Here is a 19,816-nt window from a genome sequence, read left to right as displayed (position 1 = left end):
GAAATAACAGCCTGAATGGCAGCTTTTGTGTTATTAGAGTAAACATTGCAACATTTTCTTGTCACATTTCACCCGTTTACTCTTTTATACCACTTTTTCTGTTTTTTATTTTTTTTAATCGTATTTTTAGAATGTGCTTAGGGCCGCTAAAAATATACCCGAGGGCCGCAAATGGGCCCCCGGGCCGCACTTTGGACACCCCTGTGCTTGGTGATCAGAGCAGGAATGGCAAGAAAAGCCATATTTAGGCAACACATGATATTTTGATGAAATGATCCAAGTCAAGACTTGAATGTTTCTATTTTTCATTTCAAACATGTTTGATGACACATTTATTGTGCGGGAAATGACAAGGACTTGATTAAATGTGCAGGAAGAATATCAACATCTCCCGAATAGATCAATCATTCAAATGTCTGATGACAAAGTAACATACGTATAACAAAATCAACAATATAAACATGCATGATTATAACATTGTATAAACATAACACAATGTAACATGAATATAACAATATCATTACAACTATATATTAAATACATGGAAAACAATCAAACAACATAAATATTACATTGTCAATTTTTTAAAAATGATTATTTATGTAATACAGGGGTGTCCAAACTTTTTCCACTGAGGGCCGCACACTGAAAAATCAAAGCAAGCGGGGGGCCATTTTTTTAATTTTAATTTTAAAAACCAATACAATATATGTATATAAAATATACATTTAGGCCTCTACTCAGTTATGATCCCCGGGGACCACAAAGGGTTTTGGTCAAAAAAAATATTAAAAATGTGTCATTAATCAGTATTATTATTTTTATTATTATGCAAGTTGTGTTGATGGTAAGAAGTTATGTATTTATTATTGGTTATTGTGGGGCTTGCCCTCCTGGGGGTTCTTCAGACCACCAAGCACCAACATGAGAGCCTGTTTCAGGGTTGCAATATTGCTTTATTTTTCAATAAGTCTCTCAGTTGCTTTCCAGCAATTGTCTTTTTCTCTTTCGCCCTCGCTCGTGCTCTGGCTCTAGCTCCAACCCTGTCCCTCCTCCTGGCTGCTGCTTATAACAGAGTGGCAGGTGATTAGATAACTAGGGGCCATCTACGCACCTGTCACTGATTTTGAGGCCGATCCTGGAAACACCCCGCTTCGCTGCAGGTCCGCAGGCCACCCCCCCACACACACAGTTAGCTTCAGAATAACAATACTATTACAAAGAATAAGAGACTTATTATACTGTAGAAATGTTGGTCTTACTTAATTGTGTTCAGTGTTAAAAAAATATTATTTGGCTCTTATGTAAATACATTTTAAAATATTTGGCTTGTTGGCTCTCGCAGCCAAAAAGGTTCCCGACCCCTGCTCTAGATCAACATTAGAAAAAAAGAAGGAAAAAATATGCAATATTTTCATCTAATAACTTTTTCAGGTGGAATATTTAAGATTATATAATAATTGGAGCCTTAATTTTGGATTTTGATTCATTATTATTTTTTGAGCAATGACACTTAGAAACAAATCACACTAAAATAATTGGGGATCCAAAAGTGTCCTTCTCATTAAAGTGTTAAAAAATTAATTATATATGTTTTTTTTAACTGTTTACTTTTAGCACAATAATCTCGAGATCAACTTTAGATACATCCGTCAATTTTAAGTTTTATTTTTGTTTATGTTTTGTTTGTTCGTTTTAGGCCCTTCTTTAAAAAAAACAGCACATTTTTTTTATATGGCAAAACACAAAAGACGCAACATTTTCCCCCCAAAAATATCTCAAAGTGGAATATTTAATGAGACGTAATTGAAGCCTTGAATAGGTCAATAATTCAAAATGACATTGATTTTGATTCATTATTATTTTGTAAAAAGAGAAACAGCCTGCTTGGCAGCTTTGTGTTATTAAAGCATTGCAACAATTTCTTGTTAGGTTTCACCTGTTTGTGCTTTTATACCACTTTATGTATTTTTTAAACTTTTTTTTCAATTGTATTTTTAAAATGTGCCGTGGGGCCGTTAAAGAATGACCTGTAATAGTATCATGGATATTTATTTGTTTATTATTTACGCAATACTATCATATACATTTATATGTTTATTATTCATGTAATACTAACATGGATATGTATTTGTTTATTATTTATGTAATAGTGTAATTTGTACTGTCCATCCAAAGAATCAAGTTGAAGTTCCTAATGATTAAAATGTTTTAGTAGATCCATAAGTCAGCTCATAAAAGGTGGTGGAAATGAGCGTCCCCAGTTGAGATTTGAGTGATTCAGTATCAGACATTTGGCAACCGTATCAGTCAGGTTGCTCGTAAATTTCTAAACTATTCTTATCAAAGTTGAAGTCAGCTCTAAACCTCAATAATGTGTTGTAAACATCACACACACGCGCACGCACACGCACACGCACACACACACACACACACACACACACACACACACACACACACACACACACACACACACACACACACACACACACGTAAGAGTAGGGATGTGTTTACAAACCCCGTTTCCATATGAGTTGGGAAATTGTGTTAGATGTAAATATAAACAGAATACAATGATATGCAAATCCTTTTCAACCCATATTCAGTTGAATGCACTACAAAGACAACATATTTGATGTTCTAACTCATAAACTTAATTTTTTTTTGCATCTAATAATTAACTTAGAATTTCATGGCTGCAACACGTGCCAAAGTAGTTGGGAAAGGGCATGTTCACCACTGTGTTACATCACCTTTTCTTTTAACAACACTCAATAAACGTTTGGGAACTGAGGAAACTAATTGTTGAAGCTTTGAAAGTGGAATTCTTTCCCATTCTTGTTTTATGTACAGTTTCAGTCGTTCAACAGTCCGGGGTCTCCGTTGTTGTATTTTTCGCTTCATAATGCGCCACACATTTTTGATGGTAGACATGTCTGGACTGCAGGCGGGCCAGGAAAGTACCCGCACTCTTTTTTTACGAAGCCATGCTGTTGTAACACTTGTCTTGCTGAAATAAGCAGGGGCGTCCATGATAACGTTGCTTGGATTGCTCCACAACCTGTATGTACCTTTCAGCAGTAATGGTGCCTTCACAGATGTGTAAGTTACCCATGCCTTAGGCACTAATGCACCCCCATACCATAGCAGATGCTGTCTTTTGAACTTTGCGTCGATAACATTCTGGATGGTTCGCTTTCCCTTCGGTCCGGATGACACGATGTCGAATATTTCCCTCCCAAAAATTGAAATGTGGACTCGTCAGACCACAGAACACTTTTCCACTTTACATCAGTCCATCTTGGATGATCTCGGGCCCAGAGAAGCCGGCCGTGTTTCTGGATGTTGTTGATAAATGGCTTTCGCTTTGCAGAGTAGAGCTTTAACTTGCACTTACAGATGTAGCGACAAACTGTATTTAGTGACAGTGTTTTTCTGAAGTGTTCCTGAGCCCAAGTGGTGATATCCTTTAGAGATTGATGACTGAGGGATCGAAGGTCACGGTCATTCAATGTTGGTTTCTGGCCATGCCGCTTACGTGGAGTGATTTCTCCAGATTCTCTGAACCTTTTGATGATATTATGGAGCGTAGATGTTGAAATCCCTAAATTTCTTGCAATTGCACTTTGAGAAACGTTGTTCTTAAACTGTTTGACTATTTGCTCACGCAGTTGTGGACAAAGGGGTGTACCTCGCCCCATCCTTTCTTGTGAAAGACTGAGCATTTTTAGGGAAGCTGTTTTTATACCCAATCATGGCACCCACCTGTTCCCAATTAGCCTGCACACCTGTGGGATGTTCCAAATAAGTGTATGATGAGCATTCCTCAACTTTATCAGTATTTATTGCCACCTTTCCCAACTACTTTGTCAAGTGTTGCTGGCATCAAATTCTAAAGTTAATGATTATTTGCAACAAAAAAAAAATGTTTATCAGTTTTAACATCAAATATGTTTTCTTTGTAGCATATTCAACTGAATAAGGGTTGAAAATTATATGCAAATCATTGTATTTCTTTTATATTTACATCAAACACAATTTCCCAACTCGTGTGGAAACGGGGTTTGTACATTAGCTTACTATCAGAATGACTTTAAAAGTCTTACATAAGTGTTAGAATTAAGGCAACACATGATGTAAGTGTCTATCCATCCATCCATTTCCTACCGCTTATTCCCTTTGGGGTCGTGGGGGCCGCTGGTGCCTATGTCAGCTACAATCGGGCGGGAGGTGGGGTACACCCTGGACAAGTCGCCACCTCATCGCAGGGCCAACACAGATAGACAGACAACATTCACACTCACATTCACACACTAGGGACCATTTAGTGTTGCCAATCAACCTATCCCCAGGTGCATGTCTTTGGAGGTGGGAGGAGCCTATCCCCAGGTGCATGTATTTGGAGGTGGGAGGAGCCTATCCCCAGGTGCATGTCTTTGGAGGTGGGAGGAAGCTGGAGTACCCGGAGGGAACCCACGCATTCACGGGGAGAACATGCAAACTCCACACAGAAAGATCCTGAGCCCGGGATTGAACCCTGATCACTCAGGACCGTCATATTGTGAGGCAGAGGCACTAACCCCTCTGCCACCGTGAAGCCCGACATAAATATGTGATTCATATGTGTTTTTATTGTATGGATGTAATGATGTATGAAAAGTATTTGAATGATGAAGCAAATATCGTGATAAAACATCATGAGTGACATCATCAGATGGTGCTTCTGTCTTTTAGGCGGATTCTTGATTCCATATCTGCTGATGCTGTTTCTTGAGGGTCTGCCCTTGTTCTACATGGAACTGGCCATTGGTCAGAAGATGCGTTTGGGGAGCATTGGAGCTTGGTCGGCCATCAGCCCTTACTTGGGGGGTGTGGGTAAGTGCTGGATAGGAAACCTTAATAACGACTTAGGTCTACTTTTTGGAATGGTTTTGGACGTTCACAAGTCTGGAATCACCTGTACATGAGTTGTTGTGTGTACTCCTTTAAGACAGGAACACAAAGGGAAATGATCAGGTTCAGAACATTGATTCAGTAAACCATCTGGTCAAACTGTGGTCAATCATGTGGGTTTGAACCAATCTTATGGGTCAAACTATGGTCAATTATGTGGGTTTGGCCCAATCTTGTGGGTTTTACCCAATCATGTGGGTCAAACTGTGGTCAATCATGTGGGTCAAACTGTGTTCAATCATGTGGGTTTGACCTAGTCATGTGGGTCAAACTGTGGTCAATCATGTGGGTCAAACTGTGTTCAATCATGTGGGTTTGGCCCAATCTTGCGGGTTTTACCCAATCATGTGGGTCAAACTGTGGTCAATCATGTGGGTCAAACTGTGTTCAATCATGTGGGTTTGACCTAGTCATGTGGGTCAAACTGTGGTCAATCATGTGGGTCAAACTGTGTTTAATCATGTGGGTTTGGCCCAATCTTGTGGGTTTTACCCAATCAAGTGGGTCAAACTGTGGTCAATCATGTGGGTTTGACCCAGTCATGTGGGTCAAACTGTGGTCAATCATGTGGGTTTGACCCAATTATGTGGGTCAAACTGTGGTCAATCATGTGGGTTTGACCCAGTCATGTGGTCAAACTGTGTTCAATCATGTGGGTCCAAATGTGTTCAATCATGTGGGTTTGGCCCAATCTTGTGGGTTTTACCCAATCATGTGGGTCAAACTGTGGTCAATCATGTGGGTTTGACCTAGTCATGTGGGTCAAACTGTGGTCAATCATGTGGGTTTGACCCAATTATGTGGGTCAAACTGTATTCAATCATGTGGGTTTGACCCAGTCATGTGGTCAAACTGTGTTCAATCATGTGGGTCCAAATGTGTTCAATCATGTGGTTTTGGCCCAATCTTGTGGGTTTTACCCAATCATGTGGGTCAAACTGTGGTCAATCATGTGGGTTTGACCTAGTCATGTGGGTCAAACTGTGGTCAATCATGTGGGTTTGACCCAATTATGTGGGTCAAACTGTGTTCAATCATATGGGTTTGACCCAGTCATGTGGTCAAACTGTGTTCAATCATGTGGGTCCAAATGTGTTCAATCATGTGGGTTTGACCCAATAATGTGGGTCAAACTGTGGTCAATCATGTGGGTTTGACCCAATTTAATTGATCAAACTATGGTCAATCATGTGGGTTTGGCCCAATCTTGTGGGTTTTACCCAATCATTTGGGTCAAACTGTGGTCAATCATGTGGGTTTGACCCAGTCATGTGGGTCAAACAGTGTTCAATCATGTGGGTCCAAATGTGTTCAATCATGTGGGTTTGACCCAATAATGTGGGTCAAACTGTGGTCAATCATGTGGGTTTGACCCAATTTAATTGATCAAACTATGGTCAATCATGTGGGTTTGGCCCAATCTTGTGGGTTTTACCCAATCATGTGGGTAAAACTGTGGGCAATCATGTGGGTTTGACCCAGTCATGTGGGTCAAACTGTGGTCAATCATGTGGGTTCGACCCAATCATGTGGGTCGAACTGACATCAATCATGTGGGTTTGACCCAATCATGTGGTCAAACTGTGGTCAATCATGTGGGTTTGACTCAATCAAGTGGGTCGAATTGACGTCAATCATGTGGGTCAAACTGTGGTCAATCATGTGGGTTTGAACCAATTATGTGGGTTTGAACCAATCATGTGGGTCAAACTGTGGTTAATCATGTGGGTTTGACCCAATCATTTAAGTCAAACTCTGGTCAATCATGTAGGTTTAACCAGTCATGTGGGTCAAACTGTGGTCAATCATGTGGGTTTGACCCAATCATGTGGGTCAAACTGTGGTCAATCATGTGGGTTTGACCCAATTACGTGGTCAATCATGTGGGTTTAACCCAATCATGAGTTCAAACTGTGGTTAATCATGTGGGTTTGACCCAATCATGTGGATCAAACTGTGGTCAATCATGTGGGGTTGACCTTTTTATGTGGTCAATCATGTGGGTTTAACCCAATTATGTGGTCAATCATATGGATTTGACTCAATCACGAGTTCAAACTGTGGTCAATCATGTGGGTTTGACTCAATCATGTGGGTCAAACTGTGGTCAATCTTGTGGGTTTGACCCAATCATGTGGCTCAAACTGTGGTCAACCTTGTGGGTTTGACCCAATCATGTGGGTCAAACTGTGGTCAATCATGTGGGTTTGACCCAAATATGTGGGTCAAATTGTTTATTGAAAGTTGGAAATTTTTTTAAGCCCGATTAATTCGGAGGCCATTCCAAAATGGCTGACAGAAGTGCTTTTGAGTGAAGCAAGACGTGGTGATAAAACTTCACTTGAATGTACGTAGAAAGAAGTGTATCAATATTTTTAAAAACAATATTTGCCCAAAATATTGCACAGATGCAATGACACAGGCGATTACATGGAAAGCTGACATTATGTTTTTCCAAATACAGAAGATGAAATTGGGTAAGGAACGAGCGATTCTACTTGACCTTAGGTTTACCTTACAAGGCTGAACTTCTGTGTGCAGTCCAAAGCATTGAGGGGTGTTAAGATTTGATCAAGAAATTGACCCCAGGATGCAGATACGGGAAGCGAGGTTGAATTACCAAAATTAAACAATTTAATGAGTTCAAAAAGTTTAACCAACGGCGATGGGGCAGAAGTGCACACCATGAAAAAACTAACAAAAGCAGGTCCCTCAGTGGTCGGCAGGGGTGATGGCCAGGACGCACTGAGCAAAAGCAAAGAGTCCAACCCAAAAATTATCTTAACCTGAGGGGGGCTAGAGAGCAAACACAAGAGGTGAGGAATTATAAGAATAAGGAGCGACAATGTACCAGGCAAGACGAAGCGAATCAGACATGTGCACGTAGGAGGTGCAGGAGACAATTACCGGCAGGGACCAGCTGGCGGTGACGAGCTTAAATACTACCGGGTAGAGATTTGTTGCAGGTGTGCCTCGCTGGGGATTAATTGACTGAGGAAAAAACTGACACAAAAAATAAAGAGAAGGCAGGGAAATGACAAAAACACAACAGAGGGGATCTGGTTTTGAGGCTGCAGGATTATGTCTCTGCTTTTTGCAGATGTTGTGGTCTTGATGGCTTCCTCTGGCCAGGATCTTCAGCTCGCACTTGCACACTCGTGTGAAGCGACTGGGATGAGAATCAGCACCTCTAAGTCCGAGTCCATTGTTCTCGCCTGGAAAAGGGTGGAGTGCAATCTTCGGGTTAGGGAGGAGATCTTGCCCCATGTGGAGGAGTTCAAGTACCTAGGAGTCTTGTTCACGAGTACGGGAAGAGTGGATCGTGAGATCGCCAGGCGGATCGGTGCGGCGTCTTCAGTAATGCGGTCTCTGTATCGATCCGTTGTGGTGAAGAAGGAGCTGCGCCGGAAGGCAAAGCTCTCAATTTACCGGTCAATCTAGGTTCTCATCGTCACCTATGATCATGAAATGAGTTTCCTACGTCGGGTGGCGGGCCTTTCCCTTGGAGATAGGGTGAGAAGCTCCGTCATCCGGGGGGAGCTCAAAGTAAAGCCGCTGCTCCTCCACATGGAGAGGAGTACTGAAGTCTACTATGCTTCTTTTTGTAGACAGCAAAAGTGGCTTGTTTATGTTTTCATGTGAAGAAAAGCTGATTTGTCTGCAGGACTGGCGAGTGTGGTGGCCTCCTTGTATCTTTGCCTCTACTACAACGTCATCAACGCCTGGAGCTTCTGGTACCTCTTCAATTCCTTCCAAGTGAGCAGCCGGCTGACAACCACCACCAGCTTGTCATTTCCTCAACTCACGCTCTGCCTTCCCAGCCGGTGCTGCCCTGGTCGCAGTGCCCGCTGAACGCCAACATGACCGGGCCGCTGGAGGAGTGCCAGAAGGCTTCTTCTACCCAGTACTTCTTCTACAGACAAACCGTGGACATTTCCACTTCCATCCAAGAGAATGGCGGCGTGAAGAGCAGCCAGGCGTTGTGCCTCCTGCTGGCCTGGCTGATCACCTACCTGTTCATCATACACGGAGTCAAGTCATCGGGGAAGGTGAGAGACGCTCAAAGGACCATTTGACAGCGAATAATTTCATGGATAAATGTGCACTTGCAGCCTTTGAACAGTACAAGTAGCCTCTACCAGTGTACTGTACCAATATTGATATTGGTCCGATATCAAGAGGACATCACTGATTTGGACCTTGTTGTTGTTGTTCTTCTTCTTCTTCTTATTATTATTAATCTTATTCTTTCTCCTGGTGTTATGGATTTGCAAGAGGAGTGACGGCAAACCGACACCAGGGGACAGTATGTTCAATGATTTATTATATATATGCACTATATATATATATATATATATATAATCAAACAAATGAGTATAAACTATAGAATGGTGTGTGTCAAAAATCCAAGAGTGTGTATGGTGTAAGACAATGTGAAGTATTTAATTGGAGCGTTTTACCTTAAGTGATGGAGACGCTGTGCTGTCAGACAAGGGCAAGGCAGGCAGGGTTGTTCAGGGGCGGAAGCTGGGTGGATAGGCAGGAGCGAGTCGTCGTAGTCCGGGGGCGAGCGAGGAGTCGGGAAACGAGAGAGGCAGTCGAAATCCAGGGCAACGGAAGGGAAACACTGCGGAAAACACGGGAGAACAATCAAGGATGTCAGAACACGAGGGAAAAGCGCAGAGAGAGAAAGCATGAGCCTTACGGAGTCCGATTAGAGAAACCAAGTTCCCGCGCCGATCCTTGGGTCCACTGGTCCTTTATTGAACTTGCCCTCATCAGTACCAGGTGAGCAGATTGGTAACTGAGTGCAGGCTTGTCGCTGCGTGGGCGTGCTGCGCCCAGCGTGAGCAGGGGCATGTCCGGGCGCGTCGTCAGCGGGTCCTCTGGGTGGTCCAGCAGCGGAGGGAGACACACGGCTTATTTATTGGCTTGCTCAGTTCCTTTTCTTCGCTGGTTACTTTGCTTTAACGCAGTTCTAGTTAGACTTATGTTGAAATGTACAAAACAAGTATTATTTTTTTGTGTCACTGCTTCACATGCAAACTAGTGTAGTATCTGCTAGTCTAAGAAATAACATCTTTGCACCTGGTAAAAAAGTACATTCCTTTTGGAGCAGGCAGCCAGCCATGACTTGTATGAGACGCGCAGGTGGTGAGCATCCCCTTCACCAAAGCAAGGCTCAGTCAATTGGTTGATGGTAGGACTCTCCAGGGCAGGTCTCCATAAATAACAGTCATCATGCTTAGATCATGTCAACAGAAGCCCTCTCGCAGACAAGAATAGGTGCGCTTATTTTGAGTAATATGAACTCAAAGACTGGAGATGCTAAAATTTTGGGGTATAAGGGATGATTGCCTGGCTGCTCAGAGAGAGATACAGTGGGGCAAAAAAGTATTTAGTCAGCCACCGATTGTGCAAGTTTGCCCACTTGAAATTAAGACAGGGGTCTGTAATTTTCATCGTAGGTACACTTCAACTGTGAGAGACAGAATGTGAAAAAAAAATCCAGGAATTCCCATTGTAGGAATTTTAAAGAATTTATTTGTAAATTATGGTGGAAAATAAATATTTGGTCAACCATTCAAAGCTCTCACTGATGGAAGGAGGTTTTGGCTCAAAATCTCCCGATTTATGGCCCCATTCATTCTTTCCTTAACATGGATCAATCGTCCTGTACCCTTAGCAGAAAAACAGCCCCAAAGCATGACGTTTCCACCCCCATGCTTCACAGTAGGTATGGTGTTCTTGGGATGCAACTCAGTATTCTTCTTCCTCCAAACACGACCAGTTGAGTTTATACCAAAATGGATACATGGATGATACAGCAGAGGATTGGGAGAAGGTCATGTGGTCAGATGAAAGCAAAATAGAACTTTTTGGTATAAACTCAACTCGTCGCGTTTGCACAATCGGTGGCTGACTAAATACTTTTTTTGCCCCACTGTACCTTTTGGCCAGATATATTCCAAGCTACGGTACTCACTGACCAGACGTCCGGCTTGCTTCATCACACACCCACAACCTGGGAGAAGGTGGAAAGGCCACACCAGCTTAGCAGTTAGAATGGTTTCTTCTCTCCTCTTCTCGCTGGGTTTTAGAACCTTCCATTTTTAGACCAGTTCTTTTTCTCCTATGTCCCACTCTCCCTTATGGAGGGGGTCCGGTCCGATCCGGTGGCCATGTACTGCTTGCCTGTGTATCGGCTGGGGACATCTCTGCGCTGCTGATCCGCCTCCGCTTGGGATGGTTTCCTGCTGGCTCCGCTGTGAGCGGGACTCTCGCTGCTGTGTTGGATCCGCTTTGGACTGGACTCTCGCGAATGTGTTGGATCCAATATGGATTGAACTTTCACAGTATCATGTTAGACCCGCTCGACATCCATTGCTTTCGTCCTCTCCAAGGTTCTCATAGTCATCATTGTCACCCACGTCCCACTGGGTGTGAGTTTTCCTTTCCCTTATGTGGGCCTACCGAGGATGTGGTAGTGGTTTGTGTTGTGGTTGTGCAGCCCCTTTGAGACACTAGTGATTTAGGGCTATATAAGTAAACATTGATTGATTGATTGATTCAGAATGGTCCACGGTCCAATGGTAACTCATTCAAAAATCCGTCATTTGCCTCATTTGCCGATGACGTTGCTTAGTGGAAGGACTGGATGATGGAGCAATCACAATATTGTTGCTCTTGAAACACAATGGAGGTCAAAGGTAGAGGGTCAGGTTTATCAGACATTGACATGCTTTTTCCTGATTGCTGTCTGCAGGTGGTTTACGTCACTGCCATATTTCCATATGTGGTCCTCATCATCTACCTGGTCAGAGGTTTAACTCTTCCTGGTGCCTTCAATGGTATCAAATACATGTTCACCCCTAAGGTAAGGAAGAATATTTGCAAACTCAAAGTTCTCCACCTTGACCCATTCTTCTACCTGATTGCAGCTGGAGCAACTGGCCAACCCGACGACTTGGATCAATGCTGCCACTCAGATCTTTTACTCCCTGGGGCTCGGATTTGGGTCGCTCATAGCTTTTTCCAGCTACAACCCATACCACAACAACTTTGAGCACCAGGCCCTCGTTGTCGGTCTCATTAACAGCGGAACATCCGTCTTTGCTTCCATCGTCACCTTTTCCATCTATGGCTTCAAAGCCACAGTGAACTACGAGAACTGTCTGGAGAGGTAATTGTGCAGTTCTTACTAATGGTTCGTGTATGAGGGACTCTCCAAATGAATAGGAACTGACAATGACTCCACAGCCCAAGTAAATTTTCAATGTTCACCAGTGTTGAGTTTGTGGTTAAAGATCGATCCAATCATGAATGGAAATACTTTCCATTTTCAGGACCCGCATCTTGCTGTTGAATGCCTTCGACCTGGCAGAGGACAGCATCAGCACCAACAGTGTGTTGGACTGGGTTGTTAAGCTCAATGCAACGCACCCGGAGCAGTTTGCTCAAATTGCCAATCAGCTGGAAAACTGTGACCTGAATTCTGAACTGGATACAGTGAGTTGTTCATTACACCACAACATCCTAACCCTAACCCTAACCCAGGCGTTTCTAAACAAAGGCCCGCATACATCAAAACTGAAAGGCCTACTGAAACCCACTACTACCGACCACGCAGTCTGATAGTTTATATATCAATGATGAAATATTAACACTGCAACACATGCCAATACGGCCGTCTTAGTTTACTAAATTGCAATTTAAAATTTCGCGCGGAAGTATCATGCTAGCACGTCGCTAGTCGAAATTCAGCGCCTCTCCCGAAAACCTCCCGGAAGGAATTTTCTCCCGAAAATCTCCCAAATTCAGCGCAGCTGGAGGACAGGCCCCCTCCAGCTCCATGCGGACCTGAGTGAGGACAGCCTGTTTTCACGTCCGCTTTCCCACTATATAAACAGCTTGCCTGCCCAGTCACGTTACAACATCTACGGATTTTAATAAAAAACTGCACACACAAGGAGACGAAGCAGAAGAACGAGGAAGTTATAGCCATGGCGACGCCGTCTGTAATAGAGTGATTCTATGTTGTCTGTCGCCATCTCCTGGTGAATGTTGGCTATAGCGATATGGGGTTGCTTTTTGATTGGCCAACGATTAATGTGGTGTTGCGCACCTGACGACAAGTGACTTCTCGCCAGTACGCAAATGGCAAAACAAAGGTTACTCAAATAGTGAAAGGCAAGTGTTTTTTTTTTTTTTTTTAGTAACCAGCAAGCACAGTACAGTTAGTAGAACAACTGTATTTTTATTACTGTGTATTTGATAGGTGCCATCTAATATTCAATTATTTATTTTATTTATATATGTAATAAAATAAATATATATAGCTAGAAATCACTGAAAGTCAAGTATTTCATATATATATATATATATATGAAACACTCGAGTTGGTGAATTGTAGATGTAAATATACTCCTCCCCTCCAAACCACGGCCCGCCCCAACCACACCCCCAACCACGCCTCCGCTCCACCCCTGACCCCCCCCCGAAATCGGAGGTCTCAAGGTTGGCAAGTATGGCGCGACGTCACGCATTGTAGAGGACATTTTGTTCCAGCACCGTTCACAGCTATAAGTCATCTCTTTTCATCGCATATTATGGACATCTGTGTTGCTGAATTTTTTACAATTTGTTCAATGAATAATGGAGACGTCAAAGAAGAAAGCTGTAGGTGGGAAGCGTTTTTTTTTTTTTTTCAATCGATTGATACTTTTATTAGTAGATTGAACAGTTCAGTACATATTCCGTACAATTCACCACTAAATGGTAACACCCGAATAAGTTTTTCAACTTGTTTAAGTCGGGGTCCACGTTAATCAATTCATGGTGTATTGCGGCCGCCTTTAGCAACACAAACACAGCCGGTGTTTCATTGTTTACATTCCCGAAAGATGACTGTGAAGCTTTACTATGGAACAGAGCTGTCAAGCGAACACGGTTGGATTGGACCACATACACAAAGTACAGTGTATTATGCAGCGATCATTTCGAAAGATCGTGTTTCGAAGAGGGTCCCTTGCGAAGGGCAGAGATGAGCATCGCCACCACCCGTCGACTGGTGCTGAAGAAAGGTGCGGGGCCCACCTTCAGGTTGTACAGGTACGACCATATAATCTCACTAAAACACTAGTAACACAATAAGCAGATAAGGGATTTTCCAGAATTATCGTAGTAAATTTGTCTAATAACATCTGAATCGCTACCACTGTATAGGCTTTTTCTAGTCCTTCACTCAATCAATCAATGTTTATTTATATAGCCCTAAATCACAAGTGTCTCAAAGGGCTGCACAAACCACAACGACATCCCCGGTAGGGCCCACATAAGGGCAAGGAAAAACTCACCCCAGTGGTAGGTCGGTGACAGTGACTATGAGAAACCTGGGAGAGGACCGCATATGTGGGCAACCACCCACCCACCCACTCTTACTTTCCTCATCCACGAATCTTTCATCCTCGCTCAAATTAATGGGGAAATTGTTGCTTTCTCGGTCCGAATCGCTCTCGCTGCTGGTGGCCATGATTGTAAACAATGTTCAGATGTGAGGAGCTCCACAACCCGTGACGTCACGCGCACATCGTCTGCTACTTCCGGTACAGGCAGGGCTTTTTAATCAGCGACCAAAAGTTGCGAAATTTATCATCGATGTTCTCTACTAAATCCTTTCAGCAAAAATATGGCAATATCGCGAAATGATCAAGTATGACACATAGAATGGACCTGCTATCCCCGTTTGAATAAGAAAATCTCGTTTCAGTAGGCCTTTAAGGATGCAGCAAGCAACTTTGATATATTTTGCGCCCGGAATCAGAAATACTTTATTAATCCCCGAGGGGAATTCAAGATTTTCAGCCAAATCTTGTTCAAGATCAGACAAACATTGCAGGGAGACAGAATGGGATCGCTGACCGGACTGCCAACTTCCGCCGCCCCTTATAAAAAAGTTGAGAAACAGGTAAATGCTGGGGGGGCTGAGAAAAAAAATCAGTCTAAGCCTTGGCCCCTGAATAGAGGGGGTCCAGACTGAGACTGTGGAGAGTATATATTTATATATGCAAGAGTTACTTCTTTATATTCACAGTCATATTTGAAAACATCCAGTGTTTTTCCATTTGTTCTCTTTCTGTTTGTCCGCAAGTAAACTGTGTGTGTGTTAACCTTGAAGCTTTGGAATGAAGGAAGTTGGAGTACTCCCTAAATATCTTATCTTTAGTAGAACAATGAACCTGTATATCCAATCTGGGGAGGGTGGGGGCTGTTGCGGATTGAAGTAGTAGTCTCTGCCTGTTTGAATGTCAGATTAACTGGGCGATTTGAATGTGTTGTTTTTAGGTTGGTCTCTCCAAAGCTTTGGCAAAAATTGCAAAATACCTCTTCTGTTCTGGGTGATCATTTAAACTCACCTTAAGTGTCATCAAAAGAACTTGGGATTGACCAGCAATTTAAGTTCCCTCGGAGTAACATCTGGTCCAAACGCAACAAGACCAAGGGGAAAAAAACCTCATAGCCATAGCACACATAAACATGTGTGTAAGAGGGAAACATCAAACATCAAAGAACACAAAGGACATTAAAGACGTTAAAAAAGCAGAGCTGACGCAACAGCCGCTTTTACATACAGCTACAACAATTAAAACAACAACCACAGTGTTCCACTCCATTGTCTGCTGGGGTGGGGTGAGCATGGCCAGAGACAGGAGCAGACCCAACAAAGCAACCAAGAGAGCTGATTCCACCCTCGGCCGCCCACTAACTCTCAGCCAGAGTCCAGTTCGCAAGGATGAGCGAAGATGCGTCTTAAGTAGTCAATGTCAATCAATGTTTATTTATATAGCCCCAAATCACAAATGTCTCAAAGGACTGCACAAATCATTACGACTACAACATCCTCGGAAGAACCCACAAAAGGGCAAGGAAAACTCACACCCAGTGGGCAGAGAGAATTCACATCCAGTGGGATGCCAGTGACAATGCTGACTATGAGAAACCTTGGAGAGGACCTCAGATGTGGGCAACCCCCCCTCTCTAAGGGACCGAAAGCAATGGATGTCGAGCGGGTCTAACATGATACTGTGAAAGTTCAATCCATAGTGGCTCCAACACAGCCGCGAGAGTTCAGTTCAAGCGGATCCAAGACAGCAGCGAGAGTCCCGTCCACAGGAAACCATCTCAAGCGGATCAGCAGCGTAGAGATGTCCCCAACCGATACAGGCGAGCGGTCCATCCTGGGTCCCGACGAGCGGTCCATCCTGGGTCTCGACTCTGGACAGCCAGTACTTCATCCATGGTCATCGGACCGGACCCCCTCCACAAGGGGGGGGGGGGGGACATAGGAGAAAGAAAAGAAGCGGCAGATCAACTGGTCTAAAAAGGAGGTCTATTTAAAGGCTAGAGTATACAGATGAGTTTTAAGGTGAGACTTAAATGCTTCTACTGAGGTAGCATCTCGAACTGTTACCGGGAGGGCATTCCAGAGTACTGGAGCCCGAACGGAAAACGCTCTATAGCCCGCAGACTTTTTTTGGGCTCTAGGAATCACTAATAAGCCGGAGTCTTAAAGAACACAAAGGACATTAAAGACGTTAAAAAAGCAGAGCTGACGCAACAGCCGCTTTTACATACAGCTACAACAATTAAAACAGCAACCACAGTGTTCCACTCCATTGTCTGCTGGGGTGGGGTGAGCATGGCCTGTCTCTTCATCCCCATCTCCTCCAGTGTCTACAAACGGACTCTGGTGTGGCAGAGACCCAGCAGCTGGTCTCCATTGCCAAAAGGCTCCCCGGACGCAGATCCAGAAGTTCACAAAAAAGCACCGCAGAAGTCACGGAAGTGCGACCCCTTGTCACACAGTCCCAAAAGGTCCCCAACCAAAAGGGGGGGGAGAAAAAAAAAACAAGAATACATGAAGATAAGAGGGGAACATCAGGAACACAAAAGGATGACACAGAGCTCCTGTCAATAGCAGCCACTACAGTGGCGCCATCTTGGAAACAAAACGTTGACATCTGTTGAGATTTGTAGTCATCCAGGCCACGATAATCCTTAAACTGGACTTTTCTAAGATAGAAGAGAGGCTGCTTTTGTTACGTTTGGAACGCATGTTGGGTGTCACCCCAAGATGCAGCGGACCAGGACTAGGCAGGATTGCAGGTAGGAGCTTGTTTAATATAAAAATGATAAAAGAACACTGACAAAAAAGGCAAAATAAAGCGCGTGCCTACGCACCGGAAGCTAATGCTAATACTTAGCAAGCAGAGTGTTCAGAGTCCAGAAGTTCTGTGGCGAATGCACGAAAGCCAAGGCGGAACTTAGCAAGTAGTACAAAAATAGTGTGCCGAACGCACGGAAGCTAAGACGTGACTTAGCAAGTGGGTAAATACAAAACCGAGAAACAAGCGTGACTGTTGCATGAAGCAAACAAACCATCCAGGATGAACAAAGCTAGCAGGCAGGTATAAATACTCCCATAAACAATTACTAACAGGTGTGCGTAGAAACAATAGCAGGTGGGACAAATCAGAAACCATGGTAACAAAAACAGGAAGTGCACACAAACTCAGCACCGGAAGAGTCCAAACAATCAAAAAACCAAAAAGGACTCAAAAAACAGACTAACAGCTTCAACTTTTGTGGATTACCATTCAGATGACATTTATTAGCCTTGTGTAATTTCTGAAAATGTACGTGTATTTAGAATCGTATTGTTTAAATATGCAAATGGACAATAAACCAGCAGCCAGAGCTTCATTCTGGACAACTTTTTGCTCACCCCTACGGCCTGCGGAGTTACTCAGCTGTCCCTTCCAACGACATCTTGCTTTTTTTTAGCCCTGCATTTGGGTTGAGCGCATGACGTGTGATTCTCTGCCAGAACAAGGCCATGTCCCACTCGTGAGCAAACTCCTGAGCCACCACGATACTTCTCCACTATTTCGCTTGTCTTCATCATTCGGCGTGGCGAAGTGGGAGAGTGGCCTGGTATATAGTATGGGCCTGCCTAGAATTACTGCCGGGTCAAACTCGTTTCGCAAAATAATTAGCGCATGCTTAGTATTACCGCCGGCTCAGGATTAACGCCGGGTCAAACTCGTTTCGCAAAATAATTACCATGTGCCTGGAATTTCCACCGGGTCAAACTCGTCACGTCACGAGTGACACTTCACCTGTCATCATTTTCAAAATGGAGGAGGCTGATTTCAATCATTTGAAATCGCATAAAGGGAAGAAGATTAAGAGCTATTCAGTAGGATTTAAGGTACAAGCTATTGAATATGCTAAAAAGAACAGTAAGCAGCTATGTTTTATTAATATACCATAGCTGCGTGTGTCAAATATGAGTCATTAAATGACTCCCGCCTCCTGGTGGTAGAGGGCGCTAGTGATCCTTCTTGCGACTACTCAGCTGTTGAAGAAGCGACAACAAGCAGCAAAAGTGAGCAGCGACCGTTTATTTTTTCCTCTCGCTTGCACTTTTAACATGGAGGATTACATATCTAAAATAAAACAGTTTTCTAAACTGGACTTTCAATCGAAGCAGGAGGTAATAAAGGAAGATCTCCATTGAGACAGAGAGACTTTTAAAACTGAAGAAAGATAAGGAAGACAAGGAAGACTTCTATAAACAAGTTAACGATGCTTTTGATCAGAAGGAGCTGCGCATGGACTTCATTTAAAAGTAAAGGTAAGACCATAATAACGTTTTTTTAATTAAATGTGCTTTTCATGATGGCATCCTTACATCACACTCAAATTTATAAGCGCAGGCCTAAATTTACCGCATGTCTTTGGTAAACGCCGGAGTGAGAAGAGGTTTTAAATTAATTAGCGCCCCGGCAGCAATTCAAGGAAATACGGTACTCCTCAAAATGCAAAATATCTTGCCTGAAGAGGTCTGGCAAAGGTGATAACTTCAAAATCAAAGCCCAACTTGCACAACACAACCAAAATAAGACCGAAATGAGAACTTAGTAAGAACACCTCCACACTGGAAGCCCTCATTTGGAGGGTAAGAAGTGGGAACTGAATAGATGGGTCAAGCAGAACTCTTACCCAAGCAGAAAAAGGTGTATTTGCCAAAGGGTTAAACTTTGCCATGACTCCACATCAGCTTCCGACAGTTGATTTGATCACAGCCCCGGAATCAGCTATTGGGAAAAACAACCTAACAGAAAGTGAAAGTAACAGCAGCAAGTCCACCCCAAACTTCTTCTGTGAGGGGAACATCAGGATCCTGCCAGCTGACAACTGAACTGACGACTAAAACCAGTTGCTTCCACTTCACAAAGACAGCAACACATGAAATACTCAAAAGGGACCCACAAGAGAAGGACCATTGAGTACTTATTGTTATGGTTTGCAAGGGGAGTGACGGCAAACAGACACCAGGTGGCAGTAGTGTACAGAGATTTATTATATATATAATAAATATATATATAATACTAATAATGATAATAGTACTAATAAATAAACCAAGGAAATGAAGTGTGACAAAAACTCAAGAGTGTATGGTGTAAGACTATGTGTAGAATTTAACTGAAGTGTGTCTTATCAAAATGTTGACGAGAGCGAAGGAACGAGGAAGTCCATGGGGCAGGCAGGATCAGAGGGCGAGAGAGAAGCATCAGAGTTGTGGGCCAAGATAGGAGTCGAGGAACGAGGGAGGCAGTCGAAAAACCAAGAAGCGCGGGGGAGACAGGGAAGATTTGGAAGCACAAGGCGCACAGCTTGACTCAGGGATGCAACACAGGGGATGTAAAGCTGATTATACTCCGGCGCCGGTATGCCAGGTCGTCCAGGCTTATGAAGGCAGGTCCCTTATTACGGGCAGGTGTGGTGATTGTTTGTGAAT

At 43.4% G+C, this 19,816-nt stretch overlaps 1 protein-coding gene across 1 annotated transcript in view; it reads left to right on the top strand.

Moving 5' to 3' along the window:
* Nucleotides 1-19,816, top strand: part of LOC133561711 (sodium- and chloride-dependent transporter XTRP3-like) — a 36,024-nt gene that overhangs the window by 2,590 nt on the left and 13,618 nt on the right. Inside the window, exons 2-7 of the mRNA XM_061915181.1 lie at nt 4,735-4,875; nt 8,618-8,709; nt 8,775-9,002; nt 11,720-11,830; nt 11,895-12,136; nt 12,300-12,462. Of these exons, the coding sequence (XP_061771165.1) occupies nt 4,735-4,875; nt 8,618-8,709; nt 8,775-9,002; nt 11,720-11,830; nt 11,895-12,136; nt 12,300-12,462 (977 nt within the window). The remainder of the gene's footprint in view (nt 1-4,734; nt 4,876-8,617; nt 8,710-8,774; nt 9,003-11,719; nt 11,831-11,894; nt 12,137-12,299; nt 12,463-19,816) is intronic.

This window comes from Nerophis ophidion, linkage group LG11 (genome assembly GCF_033978795.1).
Source record: "Nerophis ophidion isolate RoL-2023_Sa linkage group LG11, RoL_Noph_v1.0, whole genome shotgun sequence".
Classification (NCBI taxonomy): Eukaryota; Metazoa; Chordata; class Actinopteri; order Syngnathiformes; family Syngnathidae; genus Nerophis; species Nerophis ophidion.
Note: the sequence above shows the minus strand (reverse complement) of the source record. Positions and strands in the feature narration are given on the sequence as shown.